This window comes from Pristis pectinata, chromosome 2 (assembly GCF_009764475.1).
Source record: "Pristis pectinata isolate sPriPec2 chromosome 2, sPriPec2.1.pri, whole genome shotgun sequence".
NCBI lineage: Eukaryota > Metazoa > Chordata > Chondrichthyes > Rhinopristiformes > Pristidae > Pristis > Pristis pectinata.
In genome coordinates this window covers 5,623,527-5,637,365 of record NC_067406.1, presented here as the reverse complement: position 1 = coordinate 5,637,365, position 13,839 = coordinate 5,623,527, and the positions used below count along the sequence as shown (strand labels likewise).

General features: G+C 43.8%; 2 protein-coding genes across 4 annotated transcripts in view; one reads left to right on the top strand and one right to left on the bottom strand.

Annotated features, from left to right (window-relative positions):
- LOC127580023 (uncharacterized) overlaps positions 1–13,839 on the top strand; it is a 399,650-nt gene that overhangs the window by 21,587 nt on the left and 364,224 nt on the right.
- Positions 1–13,839, bottom strand: part of sema4f (sema domain, immunoglobulin domain (Ig), transmembrane domain (TM) and short cytoplasmic domain, (semaphorin) 4F) — a 166,986-nt gene that overhangs the window by 98,734 nt on the left and 54,413 nt on the right. For all 3 annotated transcript variants that reach the window (XM_052038547.1, XM_052038563.1, XM_052038555.1), the window contains exon 2: positions 2,577–2,731. In XM_052038547.1, the coding sequence (XP_051894507.1) occupies positions 2,577–2,731 (155 nt within the window). The remainder of the gene's footprint in view (positions 1–2,576; positions 2,732–13,839) is intronic.

Sequence of the window (13,839 nt, the reverse complement as noted above, 5' to 3'; positions counted from 1 at the left end):
TACATTGTGGGTTCACTACCCATATGGTGGAGGGAATACGTCAAGATTATCCAAGCATAGAACATGTCCTACACTTGCACTCATGCATATAGAACTTCAATGATAACGGGAAATAGAGAATATTCATCATGATCAATCTTGAGAACCAGGATGTGAAAGTCACATTAACTTCAGTCTTTTTATTTCATTGGTTTCCCCAGTGTGGCCATGGAAAGTATTGTGGTCACTCTAAATTGCTGGTGAATTATCTCTTTTCATTAAATTATTTTAAACGCCAAATCAACAATGGCTACTTCTATTCTTTGGATATGATGCCAGAGAGAATACCATCAAAGCTTTTAAAGGATAAGTGTACATAAAAGTACAAATGCTATTTGTGAATTATTTTAAATTCATCATCTATTTATAGATGCAGGATAGTCTGGTGAGTTTGATTTACTACAAATACTTGTAACTCCAGAAGACCATAAGACATAGGAGCAGAATTAGGCCATTCGGCCCATCAAGTCTGCTCCACCATTCGATCATCGCTGATTTATTTTTCCCTCTCAACCCCATTCTCCTGCCTTAGAGTCAGAGAACTATAGCACAGAAACAGGCTCTTCGGCCCATCTAGCCCTTACCAACCTGATCTTCTGCCTAATCCCATCTACCTGCACCCAGACCATATCCCTCCAAACCCCTCCCATCCATTTACCTATCCAAACCTCTCTGAAATGTTACAATTGAACCCGCATCCATCACTTCTGCTGGCAGCTCATTCCACACTCACATCACCCTTTGAGTGAAGAAGCTCCCCCTTTTCCCCGTAACCTTTGACGGCCTTACTAATCAAGAACCCATCAAACTCTGCTTTAAATATACCCAATGACTTGGCTTCCACACCCGTCTGTGGCAATGAATTCCACAGATTCACAACCCTCTGGCTAAAGAAATTCCTCCTCACCTCTGTTCTAAATTGACGTCCTTTTATTCTGAGGCTGTGCCCTTTGGTCCTAGACTCTCCCACTACTGGAAACATCCTCTCCACGTCCACTTTATCCAGGCCTTTCAATATTCTGTAGGTTTCAATGAGATCCCCCCTCATCCTTCTAAACTCCAGCCAGTACAGGCCCAGAGCCATCAAACGCTCTTCATACGTTAACCCTTTCATTCCCACGATCATTCTTGTAACCTCCTCTGGACCCTCTCCAATGCCAGCACATCCTTCCTTAGATATGGGGCCCAAAACTGCGCTCAATACTCTGAATGTGGTCTGACCAATCCTCTATAAAGCTTCAGCATGATATCCTTGCTTTTATATTCTTATCCTCTCAAAATGAATGTCAACATTGATTTGCCTTCCTTACTACCGACTCAACCCGCAAGTTAACCTTTAAGGAATCCTGAACGAGGACTCCCAAGCCCCTTTGTATTCTACCTGCCACTTCTTTGCCCATTCTCCCAACCTGTCCAAGTCCTGCAGACTCCTTGCTTCCTCAACACTGCCTGCCCCTCCACCTATCTTTGTATCATCCGCAAATTTGGCCACAAAGCCCTCAATTCCGTCATCCAGATGACTAACATATAACATGAAAAGTAGTGGGCTCAACACCAACCCCTGGGGAACACCACTAATCACCGGCAGCCAACCAGAACATGCCCTCTTTATTTCCACTCTGACTTCTGCCAGTCAGCCATTCTTCCACATACACTACCGTGGGCAGGCACGGTAGCATAACACTATTGCAGTGCCAGCGACCCGGGTTCAATTCCAGCCACTGCCTGTAAGGAGTCTGACATTCTCCCCATGTCTGCATGGGTTTCCTCTGGATGCTCCAGTTTCCTCCCACATCCCAAAGACGTATGGGTTGGAAGTTGTGGGTATGCTATGTTTACGCCGGAAGCATAGTGACACTTGCGGGCTGCCCTCAGAACACACTACGCAAAAGATGCTTTTCACTGTGTTTCGATGTACCTGTGACTAATAAAGAAATCTTATCTATCCATGCTAGTACCTTTCCTGTAATACCACGGGCTCCTATCTTGTTTATCAGCCTCATGTGTGGCATCTTGTCAAAGGCCTTCTGAAGGCCTCCAATAGCCTTCACTCCATAAACACATGACCATCAGTAGAAAACTTCAGGCTCACTGTTCTTAACTTCATTCTTAACGAAGGGACCACGAATGTGCTCATCTGTAAATGTGCACTTACTGCAGCACAATGTGTTGCTTCTTCCAATTTGTGTTCGCCTTTTCCTTTATTTAAAATGGACATTTAATTACTATGATTAAGTATGGCCAAACAGGAAAATACACACAATGATACAATCTGTCACAGAAATATTTTGGCACATCTCATCCTCAAAGTAGAATAAATAAATCGTATTTAAGAGGATCTATAAGCCACATCCCACTCTTTAATCCAGGCCCCCACAACCTCCCATGCAGAGCTAACCACACCATGCAGATTAGATTCAAGAGAAATAATGTGCCCCCCTTAAGTGAATGCAGTCAATAATTTATAGTCTTAACTACATAAGGATTTTTAAACTACACAGGAAGATGCATCGCAGTTGTGCATTTAATTAAATTACCATTAATGGATCTTGATCCACAGCAGTCAAGTTGAGGACATAGACAGCATTACTTGCTCCCACATAAAAGCGGTTACGTGGTCCATCCACCAAGAAGCTGGTAAAAGTTGTCCGATTGCCCTTGAAAAAGCTCCTCATTGACGTCAGTTGAAGCTCTAAAAAAAAGAAACACATTAAACATTAAAACATGAAATATTAAATGGCATTGTACTGTTATACAAGACCAGAAACCTTCAAGCTTAAATAAAACACAGGCCTCTATCCTGAAACAATTGTATGAAAGCCTTAGGAAAAAAATATACTCTGCATTCATGACTGCAGTATTACACATCTAGGAGTTACTTTGTTATTCATATTCTAGATGTGGCTTTTGCAAAGAAGGTCCATTGCAAAATGATCTTGAGCAGGAGTTGGGCTCCTCCTTTCCTTGAATCACTGCAATCCAAGTGTTAAAAGCACTCCCACAGAGCTGTTAGGCAAGAAGCTATTGTGTTTTGATGGGGTGTTGATGAATGAATAGTTGATATGCTTTCATTTCAGGATGGAAGAGAACCTGTTATAGGACTGCTGCACACAAATCTGGTGATCCTGACCTGTACAAGAAATCGAGACATGACCTCCGGAAAGCTATCAGGAATGCCAAGAGACAATACCAGTTCAAAATAAGAGTCCCAGACCAGCCGTCTGTTTATGGCAGGGCGTACATGCTATAAATGGGCTACAAAAGGTTGCATAGTTAACAACAGCGCATCCCTTCCTGACGAGCTTAAAGCATTCTATGCGCGTTTTGAACAGAAGGGAAGTGGATTGTCACCACCCACCCTGACAGCCTCCAATGCCATTGAACCCATGGTCACCGTCAAGGACATAAGATCAGTCTTCCAGACAGTGAACCCGAGGAAAGCACCTGGCCCAGATGGTGTCCCTGGCTGTGTGCTGATCAGCTGGCAGGGGTATTTGCAAACATATTTAACCTCTGCTTCAATTTGAGGTTCCCACCTCTTTTAAGAAAACCACTATCATCCCGGTACCGAAGAAAAGCAAGGTAACATGCCTTAATGGCTACCAACCAGCGGCCCTGACATCCATCATCATGAAGTGCTTTGAAAGGTTGGTCACGGCACGCATCAACTCCAGCTCCCAGACAACCTAGACCTACTGCATTTCGCCTACCGCCGTAACAGGTCTCCAGTGGACACCATCTCCCTGGCCCTACATTCAGCTCTGGAGCATCTGGGTAGTAAAGACACCTACATTAGATTATTATTTATTGATTACAGCTCCACCTTCAATACTATAATTCCAAGCAAACTCATCACCAAACTTCTGAGACCTGGGACTCCACACCTCCCTCTGTAATTGGATCCTTGACTTTCTGACCAACAGACCGCAATCAGTGAGGATCGGCAACAACACCTCCAGCATGATTATTCTCAACACCGGTGCCCCACAAGGCTGCATCCTCAGCTCTCTACTCTACTCCCTATATACTCATGACTGCATGGCTACAAGTTTGCAGATGATACCACCGTTGTAGGCCGTATCTCAAACAGCGATGAGTTGGAGCACAGGAAGGAGACAGAGTTTAGTGGCATGGTGTCACGACAACAACCTTTCCCTCAACGTCAGCAAAACAAAAGAGCTGGTTACTGACTTCAGGAAAGGGGGAGGTGTACATACACCTGTCTACATTAATGGTGCTGAGGTCGAGGGGGTTGAGAGCTTCAAGTTCCTAGGAGTGAACATCCCCAATAGCTTGTCCTGGTCCAATCACTTAGACGCCACGGCCAAGAAAGCTCACCAGCACCTCTACTTCCTCAGGAGGCTAAAGAAATTTGGCATGTCCCCTTTGACACTCACCAATTTTTACTGATGCACCATAGAAAGCATCCTATCTGGATGCATCATGGCTTGGTATGGCAACTGCTCTGCCCAGGACCACAAGAAACTGCAGAGTTGTGGACACAGCCCAGTGTGTCACGGAAACCAGCCTCCGCTCCATGGACTCTGTCTATACCTCTCGCTGCCTTGGTGAAGCAGCCAGCATAATCAAAGACCCCACCCACCTGGGTCATCCTCTCTTCCCTCCTCTCCCATCAGGCAGAAGATACAGGAGCCTGAGGGGACATACCACCAGGCTCAAGGACAGCTTCTGTCCCACTGTGATAAGACTATTGAATGGTTCCCTTATACGATAAGGTGGACTCTTGACCTCACAATCTACCTTGTTATGACCTTGCACCTTATAGTCTACCTGCAATGCACTTCACTGTAGCTGTGACACTTTACTCTGTACTCTGTTATTGGTTTTGCCTGTACTACCTCAATGCACTCTGTACTAACTCAATGTAACTGCACTGTGTAATGAATCGATCTGTATGAACAGTATGAAAGACAAGTTTTTCCACTGTACCTTGGTACAAGTGACAATGATAAAACCAATACCAAATAGCAGTAGCACCCACAGTGCTGCTTTAAGAAACAGACATCTTGGATTTTTTTGTTGAGTTCATTGCTGGCAAAATTGGCATTTAGTACCCCTTCCACATTGCCATTGAACCAAGCAGGTTCCGAAGCCAGTTAGAAGTCATCACAAAAAACCATCCTGCGTAGACAAGAAAGACCTGATGGCCTGTGTTTGTTTTCCTTGGAGCAGAGAAGACAAGGCAGGGGACCTGATAGAAGTGTACAATATTGTGAGCAGCATAGATAGGGTAGATGGTAATAGTTTTCCCTATAGATTTCTTTATTAGTCACATGTACACCAAAACACACAGTGAAACGCATCTTTTTGCATAGACTGTTCTGGGGGCAGCCTTCAAGTGTCACCACGCTCCTGGCGCCAACTTAGCATGCCCACAACTTCCTAACCCATACGTCTTTTTTGGAATGTGGGAGGAAACCCACGCAGACAAGGGGAGGATGTACAAACTCCTTACTGACAGAGGCCAGAATTGAACCTGGGTTGCTGGCACTGTAAAGCGTTACGCTAACAGATACAGTACCATGACATGTCTGTAAACAGAGGGCATAGGTTTAAGATAAGGAGCAAGGTTTAAGATAAGGAGTAAGATTAGAGGGGATCCGAGAAAGAATTTTTTCACATAAATGGTGGTTGGAGTTTGGAAAGTATTGCCTGAGAGGGTGTTGGAGGCCAAGACCCTCACAACATTTGACAAGTATCTAAATGAATACTTGAATCACCAAGGCATAGAAAGCAACAGACCAAGTGCTAGTAAATGAGGTTAGTACAGACAAGCGCTCGATGGTTGGCATGGACAGAGTGAGCTGGAGGACCTGCTTCTGTATTCAATGACTCTACTTTCTTCCATTTAGGTTAGAGCTGGTCATTGACTTCAGGAAAGGGGGCAGTGTGCATGCTCCTGTCTACATCAATGGTGCTGAGATTGAAAGGGTTGAGAGCTTCAAATTCCTAGGAGTGAACATCACCAATAGCCTGTCCTGATCCAACCACATAGATGCCACAGCCAAGAAAGCTCACCAGCGCCTCCACTTCCTCAGGAGGCTAAAGAAATTCAGTTTGTCCCCTTTGACTCTCACCAACTTCTATCGATACATGATAGAAAGCATCCTATCTGGATGCATCACGGCTTGGTACGGTAACTGCACATACCTCCAGGCTCAAGGACAGCTTCTATCCCACTGTGATAAGACTATTGAACGGTTCCCTTATTGGTATTGGTATATTATTGTCACTTGTACTGAGGTACAGTGAAAAGCTTGTCTTGCATACCAATTGTACAGGTCAATTCATTACACAGTGCAGTTACATTGAGTTAGTACACAGTGCATTGATGTAGTACAGGTAAAAACAATAACAGTACAGAGTAAAGTGTCACAGCTACAGAGAAAGTGCAGTGCAATAAGGTGCAAGGTCACAACAAGGAAGATCGTGAGGTCAGAGTCCATCTCATTGTACAAGGGAACCGTTCAATAGTCTTATCACAGTGGGGTAGAAGCTGTCCTTAAGTCTGGTGGTACGTGCCCTCAGGTATCTTCTACCTGATGGAAGAGGAGAGGAGAGAGAATGACTCAGGTGGGTGGGGTCTTTGATTATGCTGGCTGCTACACCAAGACAATGAGAGGTAAAGACAAGAGTCCAAGAAGGGGAGGCTGGTGTCTATGATGCACAACTCTCTGCAGCTTCTTGCGGTCTTGGGCAGAGCAGTTGCCATACCAAGCCATGTTACATCCAGATAGGATGCTTTCTATGGTGCATCGGTAAAAGTTGGTGAAAGTCAAAGGGGACAAACCAAATTTCTTTATCCTCCTGAGGAAGTAGAGGCACTGGTGAGCTTTCTTGGCCGTGGCATCGATGTGATTTGAACCAGGACAGGCTGTTGATGACGTTCACTCCCAGGAACTTGAAGCTCTCAACCCTCTCGACCTCAGCACCATTGATGTAGACAGGTGCGTGTACACTGCCCCCTTTCCTGAAGTCAATGACCAGCTCTTTTGTTTTGTTGACATTGAGGGAAAGGTTGTTGTCACGACACCATTCCACTAAGCTCTCTATCTCCTTCCTGTACTCCGACTCATCGCCGTCTAAGATACAGCCTACAACAGTGGTGTCATCTGCAAACTTGTAGATGGAGTTAGAGCAGAATCTGGCCACACAGTCATGAATGTATAAGCTCATTATATGGTAAGATGGACTCTGACCTCACGATCTACCTTGTTGTGACCTTGCACCTTATTCCATTGCACTCTCTGTAGCTGTGACACTTTACTCTGTACCATTATAGTTTTTACCTGTACTACATCAATGCACTCTGTACTAACTTAATGTAACTGCACTATGTAATGAATTGACCTGTATGATCGGTATGCAAGACAGGTTTTTCACTGTACCTCGTGTTACGGACTCAGTGAAAGTCCCTTTCAGATAGAGAGTGTGTGTGTATGTGTGTGTGGGGTGTGCTTACGTCAATAGAAGATAAAGGACGTAATGACGTTGTTGAAGAAGTCAGAAGAAGAAGGAGAGAGAGAGAGAGAGAAGGGAGAGAGACACCAGCCTGCTTGTTTTCTCTATCGATGGATGAGAAACAATAACTGTGTTTGCCATAGAAATCCATGTATGGAAGTTGGAAGTAATCCGGTGGAGTTCACTTTGTTGCTGACCTGTAGAAGGAAACAGGTATTTATGTGTGGACGACCACGGTTCGGATGCTTTTCGGGGTGAGGAAGTCACTACCGAGTAAACACTGAAGTGTCGTTTGGGTTCCATCGTGGAACATTTGGATTTCGTATTTACTCTCTCTATGTTCTCTACATCTACGTCTTATCTTCAGACAACGGTGGTTGTTGAAGAAGCCCATGCTCATGTTTCACCTTATGGCTTGCGGAACCGAACTTTAAGAACCATTCCGGAACTGGGAGTTTTGGACTTTGTCACACACACACACGATGAGTTTAGTTTTGGGGTTAACGTTCGAGGTTTAACATTTTTGAATTCTAACATACTAACATTTTTACTTTTATTTTACGTATTATCATAAGTAGTGATTAATAAAACAGTTTTTAACACTGAATCATGCTCAGTGTGTTTCTTTTGTTGCTGGTTCGTGACACTCGGCACAAGTGACAATAATAACCCAATACCCATCAGGTTTCTAAACAATCCAGACATGTCACCATCACTGATGCAAGTTTATAATGTCACAGTTCTTTGCGATTGTCTTCACAGAACAGGGGGATAATATAGAGAGGAGCAGAGGTGAAACATTAGAAATTATAAAAATAGCAAGAAGGCATAGTAAGGGGCCTTGTCACTTTAAAACTGAAGATTTATTCAGCTCAATAGAATAGATTTATCCAACTCAAAACAAGAGTCCCTGACCAGCCGCCAGTTATGATAGGGCTTACATGCCATAACAGGCTGCAAGACGAAGTCGGGCTGCATAGCTAACAACAGTGCATCCCTTCCTGATGAACTTAACGCATTCTATGCGCGTTTTGAACAAATGGGAAGTGGATTGTCACCATCAGCCACCAACACAGCTGAACCTGTGATCACAGTGGAAGACGTAAGATCAGTCTTCCGGAGAGTGAACATGAGGAAAGCACCTGACCCAGATGGTGTCCCAGGCCGTGTGCTCAGAACTTGTGCTGATCAGCTGGCAGAAGTATTTGCAGACATACTCAACCTCTCCCTGCTTCAATCTCAGATTCCCTCCTGTTTTAAGAAAACCACTATCATCCTGATACCAAAGAAAAGCAAGGTAACATGCCTCAATGACTACTGACCAGAGGCTCTGACATCCACCATCATGAAGTGTTTTGAGAGGTTGGTCATGGCACGCATCAACTCCAGCCTACCAGACAACCTGGACCTATTGCAATTCGCCTATCAGCAAAACAGGTCTAAAGCGGATGCCATCTCCATGGCCCTACACTCAGCTCTGGAGCATCTGGACAGTAAAGACACATATGTTAAATTACTGTTTATTGACTACAGCTCTGCCTTCAATACAATAATTCCAAGCAAGCTTGTCACCAAACTACGAGACCTAGGACTCAACACCTCCCTCTGTAACTGGATCCTTGACTTTCTAACAAACAGACCACAATCAGTGAGGATAGGCAGCAATACCTCCGACACGATTACTCTCAACACTGGTGCTCCACAAGGCTGCGTCCTCAGCCCTCTACTCTACTCCCTATACACTCATGACTGCGTGGCCAGATTCTGCTCTAACTCCATCTACAAGTTTGTAGATGATACCACCGTTGTAGGCCGTATCTCAAACAGCGATGAGTCAGAGTACAGGAAGGAGACAGAGAGCTTAGTGGAATGGTGTCATGACAACAACCTTGCCCTCAATGTCAACAAAACAAAAGAGCAGGTCATTGACCAGGAAAGGGGGCGGTGTACACGCACCTGTCTACATCAATGGTGCTGAGGTTGAGAGGGTTGAGAGCTTCAAGTTCCTGGGAGTGAACATCACCAACAGCCTGTCCTGGTCAAATCACGTAGACGCCACGGCCAAGAAAGCTCACCAGTGCCTCTACTTCCTCAGGAGACTAAAGAAATTTGGTTTGTCCCCTTTGACTCTCACCAACTTTTACTGATGCACCATAGAAAGCATCCTATCTGGATGTATCACGGCTTGGTATGGCAACTGCTCTGCCCAAGACCGCAAGAAGCTGCAGAGAGTTGTGGACACAGCCCAGTGCATCATGGACACCAGCCTCCCCTCCATGGACTCTGTCTTTACCTCTCGTTGTCTTGGTGTAGCAGCCAGCATAATCAAAGACCCCCCCCCCCCCACCCAGGACACTGTCTCTTCTCTCCTCTTCCATCAGGTAGAAGATACAGGAGCCTGAGGGCACGTACCACCAGACTTAAGGACAGCTTCCAACCCCACTGTGATAAGACTATTGAACGGTTCCCTTATACAATGAGATGGACTCCGACCTCACGATCTACCTTGTTGTGACCTTGCACCTTATTGCACTGCACTTTCTCTGTAGCTGTGACACTTTACTCTGTACTGTTATTGTTTTTACCTGTACTACATCAATGCACTCTGTACTAACTCAATGTAACTGCACTGTGTAATGAATTGACCTGTATGATCGGTTTGTAAGACAAGCTTTTCACTGTACCTCGGTACAAGTGACAATAATAGACCAATACCAATCCCATACCAATACATTGCCAGCTCAGAACAGTTCTGATGACCTGAAATGTTTAATTGCCTCTTGTTTCAGATGCTACCCTTCTATTTCTATTTCTCAAGATGATCATTAACTGTCATTTGCATTGCATGCACGTTCCTGAACACATTAGCCCAAGTATGAATGTTGGTCGTGTCTCAATGAAGCAGTCCTTGTTGGTAGCTGGAGTTGCAAACAAATTAGAACATTGCTGATTACAGTACAAAGATCCACAACTCTGGAAGGGTCAGTGATGAAATTTGCCCTACAACTGCACTGTGGAAATTCTATAGCAAGCCCAAGGACCGAAATTAAAGCCTTCAACAACCACAACCATCTTCCGTTGTGCAAGATGTGAATCTAGGCAACATATCCTTTGACTTCAACTATATTAGGACTCATTGATGGCATATTAAGTTAAATGCTGCCTTAATGGCAAGGTCAACTCATGTCTGGAATTATACTCTTTTGTCTATGTTTACATTGAAGCATTACAGGGTCTGGAATTGAGTGATTCTGACAAGATCCAAATTGAGCAGTAATATGCAGCTTGATACTACCTGCAAAACTTAATAACACTAATGATAATACCTCCCGTCATTTCCTTATATTGGAGAGGAATGATGTGCAACAAATGGCCAAGTTAGATTTTTTTTAGAAGATAGGAAAAATTGGGCAACCTCTCAATTTATTGTGCAAGTTTTAGTAAGATGATTGTGGTTTTGGAGCAAACATGTTCAGCACCTCTGTGGATGACTGTGGTTGTTGGAAGTCAATCAATTCAGCCACAAAACATTGTTGCAATTGTTTCTAAGGCCAGTACTTTAAGGCCTAACCATGTTCACTCACTTCATCAATGGCCTTCCTTCTCTAAAGGAGGATGTCTGTTGGTCACTGCACTAATTCCATTTGCACCTTCTCAAAAAGAGTAGTAGCCCAGGCCAACATAAAGCAAAACCCGTACAATATTCATGATTGAGTTGGTAGTGACAAGTACCATGCAAAAACAAAATCACTAATAAGCCTAACAATTGTTTTTGACAACAAATAGCATGACTAATGCCAAGCATCTTGCCAAAACACTGGGGGGAGGGGAGTGGGAGCAGTTGGTGGCTGGCTACCTTTCACCAGAAGCTTAATTGGATCAGACGCAAAAAGACAGAGGCTAAAACAGCAGGTCATAGATGAACACACTGAAGCGTGTGCCTCAGCTAGTCAGTTCCCAAAGCTTTTTCACCGTCTACAAACCTACAAGACATGAATCAGAAGTATGATGGAATACTTTCTACTTCCATGCATGAATTCAACACCAACACTCGAGAAGCCTGATTGCATTCAAAGTGTATTAGCCCGATTAACTGGCACTGAACCCACACCCTAAACATTCATTCTCTTTGCCATTAGTGCAACATGACTGCAATGTGTACTGTTGACAAACTGTACTGCAGTTACTCCTTAAGGATACTAAAACAGCACTTCACAAGCCTGCAAGGTCTAACACCATGAAGGCCAAGGGCAATAACTTTATAGGATTGCCATTTTTTTCCAAATTCTTCTCCAAATAATACAACACCCTGACTTGGATGCTTGTCATTGCTCCTTCATCATCACTTATCCAACAGCACTAAGGGATCAGCTTCTCTACAAGAACTGCAGCAGTTCAGTAAAGTAGCTTACCACCAACTTCTAAAGACAAATGGATATTAACTGTAAATTCTAATGCTGTTAGTGATGCTTTCATTCCATTAATAATTTTCTTTTGAAAACTATAACTGAGAGGTTTTCAAGGTCCAAAGCTTTTGTTGCATTCCATAGACTGTGGCTTTGTAAGAAATTTTGTTTCAGAAATTTGATTGAATGTTTTAAGAAATAATTAAGTATATTGATTGGGAGGGGGGGGATGCAGTAAGTGTTGTCTACGTGGGCTTTAGCAAGGCCTTTGACAAGGTCCCACATGGTAGGCTCATCCAGTAGGCCGAATCCATGGGATTCAGGGTAGGCTGGCAAATTGGAACCAAAATTGGCTTGTTGATAGGAGGCAGAGGGTGGTCAAGAAGGGTTACTTTTCTAATTGGAAGTCTGTGGTCAATGCTGTACCACAAGGATCAGAGCAGGGACTCTCAATGCTTGTGATATATAACTTGGATGTGAATGTATGAGATATGGTAAGTAAATTTACAGATGATACAAATATTGATGTTGTGGTCACTGAGGAAGGTTAAGGCTACAGCACGCAGGTGGAAAGTTGGGCAGAGCAATGGCAAATGGAATTTAATCCTGACAAATGCAAGGTGATACATTCTGTGAAGGCAAATAATAGGATATAGACGGTAAATGGTAGAGCCTTAGTGAGAATGTTGACAAACAGAGGGACATTGGGGTACAAGACGCCTGAAAGTGGCAACACAGGTGGATAAGGTGGTGCACAGTAAACATGGGATGCTTGCCTTCATTGGCCATGGCATAGAGTACAAGAGCTGGGATATCATATTACAGCTTTATAAAACATTGATTAAAGCACACTTGGAATGTTGTGCGTAGTTCTGGTCTCCACACTCTAGGAAGGATATGATTGTGCTGGAGAGGGTGCAGAGGAGATTCACCAAGATGTTGCCTGGATTGGAGTATTACTGTTATGAACAGAGACTGGATAGGCTGAATGTGTTTTCTCTGGAGTAGAGGAGACTGAGAAGTAACCTGATAGAGGTACATAAAATTATGAGAGGGATAGATAGGACAGATCGTTAAAAATATGAGTCATGGTGGGGGTGTCAAAGACAGGAGGTATTGGTATTGGTTTATTTATTGTCACTTGTACCGAGGTACAGTGAAAAACTTGTCTTGCATACCGATCATACAGATCAATTCATTACACAGTGTAGTTACATTGAGTTAGTACAAAGTGCATTGATGTAGTACAGGTAAAAACAATAACAGTACAGAGTAAAGTGTCACAGCTACAGAGAAAGTGCAGTGCAATAAGGTGCAAGGTCACAACAAGGTAGATTGTGAGGTCAAGAGTCCATCTCATTGTAAGAGGGAACCGTTCAATGGTCTTATCACAGTGGGGTAGAAGCTATCCTTGAGCCTGGGGGGTACGTGCCCTCAGGGTCCTGTATCTTCTGCCTGATGGGACAAGAGAGAAGAGAGAATGACCCGGGAGGGTGGGGTCTGATAATGCTGGCTGCTTCACCAAGACAGCGAGAGGTAAAGACAGAGTGCAGGTTTAAGGTGAGGAGTAGGAGATTTAGTGGGGAGTCAAAGGGAATTTTTTTTTACCCCCACAAACAGGGTGGTTGAAGTCTGGACTGTATTGCCTGAAGAGATGTTGGAGACAGATACTCTGACATTTACAAGCAATTAGACAAGTACTTGAATCACCAAGCCATAGAAGGCTATGGATATAATGCAGATAAACAGGATCAGTATAGAGAGGTGTAACAGGCTGAATGGACATGGTGCACTGTACCATTTTTTGAAGTCATGAGGTTGAACCAAATTTGCAGAAGATTGAAACAAAAAAAAATGTACAGACACTGAAAATCTGAAACAAAAATAATAAGTACAGGAAATACTCAGCAGG